The sequence below is a fragment of the Hakea prostrata genome, chromosome 3 (genome assembly GCF_041222555.1).
Source record: "Hakea prostrata isolate BN-2017 chromosome 3, UWA_Hpros_2, whole genome shotgun sequence".
In the NCBI taxonomy this organism is placed as follows: domain Eukaryota; kingdom Viridiplantae; phylum Streptophyta; class Magnoliopsida; order Proteales; family Proteaceae; genus Hakea; species Hakea prostrata.
Window position 1 is genome coordinate 54,331,249 of NC_142602.1, and position 2,870 is coordinate 54,334,118.

Consider the following 2,870-nt stretch of genomic DNA (forward strand, 5'->3'; position numbering starts at 1 on the left):
ATACATTTCAAAATAATTCCGGAGCATTGAGTTTGGGAATGTATCATATTTCACCCTTTTTGTTACCTTTGTCAGTACTAATAACGTGACTAATTCTCCAAGTGGCCAAGTCAGTCTTGAAGGCCATAGTAATAAATCTGCTATTTGCGAATTATTCGTCCATATGGCATCTACTTGTAACCCACTTTGTGCTGCTATATCCATCCCTTGGATGCAAGTTACATTAGGTATGTAGTGTCCTTTATTGTTTTTGGTGAAATTGAATGGTTCTCTTTCAATGTTGAAGTGACCTTATCTATGTGACTTGGTGTCAATATAGACTTGCGCGAACAGTAGGGCTAAAAGGCCTAGAAAACCGTGTTACATAAAAAGGGTATTTTAAAATTCCCACCCCTTAATTTCCCCTAATATCAATGCAACATCCTGAGTTAGTTGATTTATCAGTCAGGCCCCTTTTGTTAATACCTCAACTTTCAATTAGTTTTTATTTATTCATTTTCAATATTACCTTTACATCCCCCAGTTTAAAAACACTATCAATGAACCATATCACCTAAACTTTGTGAGGATTTACAATCAGGAGAGGAAGAAGTCACAGATGGTAAATGAAGCGAAGAAATAAGCCGAGTATAGGATTTTTTTTATTATTTTTGTCTTTTGAAAAGTTTAACTTGCTCACATTAGCATTTAATTGTAATTTCCTAACGACATGGGGTATCATTGATATATTTTCATCCTATTGAGAGTCTGATTGATAAACTGAATTACTCAAGAGGTGGCATTAACATTAATGGGTAATTCACGGGTGATGCTAAAAATTTCCCAAAAAAGAAAAGTTTGCATGCTTCAGATTTAGCTATTACAGTAAAGATCATATGATTTAATTTCTGAAAAGAAAAGAAAAATGGACTATTATTTATTCCAATCAGAAGAGTTACAAAGAAACCAGAAATTTAGAACAGGACTAGATCCAGAGCTTTAGCTATTCAAAACTGCACACTTCTTCCTAATATTACCTGCTGATCCAGTCTTAACGCCTATCTTACCCATCTTCACCATAGACTTAGCAAACTCTGCATAGAATTTAGAAAGTGAACCCTCAGCGAGCTGAATGATCTCAGATTTTGTAGTGGAGTTTGTGATAAGAGCTGCATCAGACACAAACAAGCCCCTTCTTTTAAGTAAATTTTGATAGTAACCAAGATCAAATGTCCTGAAACTCCCTGGATTCATCTCAAATATTGTGTTGTTATCTAATGGAGTCCTGCACTTCTGTTTCAGTTTCACAGCATACTCGCTATCTAAAGATGGATCTTGATCACCGTTGCCAGTGAAATTGTAGAGACGAGCAGCAAATGATTGATTGCAATGAGCAATTCCTATAGTGTGAGAGCCTGAGAAAATAAAATTTATGAGAGATGCTGGTGATCTGTAAAGGGTAGTTAATGGATTTTAGGAGTTAAAACATACCAGATAGTATAACAAGATCTTTCACATTAAGTCCTTTGTTAGCAAACTTTGTTACTAGAGTAGAGAAATTGCTAGTTGGAGCAGGGATCTGATTTGCAGCTTCCGTAGAATTTGAGACAGATCCATCTCTTCTTCCAGTTGGAACTGTCCATGAAGGCCCTCCCTGTAATTGCAAGAAAAGAAGAAACTGTAAGAACTGAAAAAGACGAACCCATGCACAAGGCTTCCGTACAAGTAAAGTTTTGAAGGGCTTACAATTGTGACCACAGCATCCCTTGCAACCAAAGCAATAATGTCGGCACAAGAAACAACACCAGGGCATTCAGACTCCAACAAGCTCTTCACTCTGTCAATGAAGTCGAAACCTCGGATTGTTTGGTTTGGCACTGCAGCTTTTTCAGCTTGGTTGTTTGAGGTTGAGTTCAAGAGAACTGATGCATCACAACCCTGAACAGAAAGACAACATTAATTAGACATGCATTTGTAAAAAAGATCTTCTTGTAAAAGAACACTGTTTCTCAGATGCTCTAACTTTACCCTGACAAAACAGTCATGGAAATGCATTCTCAGCAAAGGAGCAGCCAAAGAAGGGGCATTAGGGATATGTTCACTAACAAAATCTTGAACGATTTTCTCAGCTTTTGGGCATGTTTTAGAATAAAAGCCCACTTGCAGTGCAGCTTGAGCAGAACCCAGAAACCCTAAAACACTCAAGATTATAATTGCTGCACAGCTTATGCTTCCCATTGTTGTTCACCTCACTATTTCTCACTCAGTTCAGAAACTATGCGACAAGATGTATAGCCCTCCGGTTACTTGATGCGAGTTATAAAAAAAAACTTTCTAAAGCAAGAAAGAAAAAATGGCAAACCCATCCAGTCACCGTCTAACGGCCACATGTTCGAGAACTTTCCCATATTTAAATTATATTAGTTGTTATAGATGTCTTGATAGGACAAATGAAAGAACATTTTACTTTTGGGATCTTTAAACCTTCACTGACTAAAGTTGCGCTATGTCACGCTAATCTCTACATTAGATGTCCTTTTTTTTCTGTCTGCTTTCTCTTTTGGAGTAAACAAATTGACAGAATTGCTTTTCCTTTTTCGTGTGATATCGGTCGGCGTTTCTCAAGTATGATTCTAGTACCCAACTACCCATGTGATCTTTTACTGGTAACACCTATGTGGTCGTGGTGCTATTCTATAGGATTCGGCTAATTATTTCATAGCTGCTCAGGCTAAGATTTGCTATAGTTCTTCAACCACTATCGTAGAGGCTGAAGCTATTAGATAGAGAATTTATTTAGCTTTAAGCATTTTTGTTGATAGAGTTATTTTATTCTCAAATTGTCAATCCATAATTTTCATTTTAAATGGTGGTAATCAATCCATTGACTG

The 2,870-nt window shown here is 36.8% G+C and overlaps 1 protein-coding gene across 1 annotated transcript; it reads right to left on the minus strand.

Moving 5' to 3' along the window:
• Positions 1-766: 766 nt before the first annotated feature.
• On the minus strand, positions 767-2,348 carry LOC149022499 (peroxidase 3-like). Its single transcript, XM_089147293.1, has 4 exons — positions 2,008-2,348; positions 1,726-1,917; positions 1,471-1,633; positions 767-1,394 (listed from the first exon to the last, which is right to left on the minus strand). The coding sequence occupies exons 1-4, from the start codon at positions 2,215-2,217 to the stop codon at positions 979-981; spliced, it is 981 nt and encodes a 326-aa protein (XP_089003419.1). The 5' UTR covers positions 2,218-2,348; the 3' UTR covers positions 767-978.
• Between the last annotated feature and the right edge of the window lie 522 nt (positions 2,349-2,870).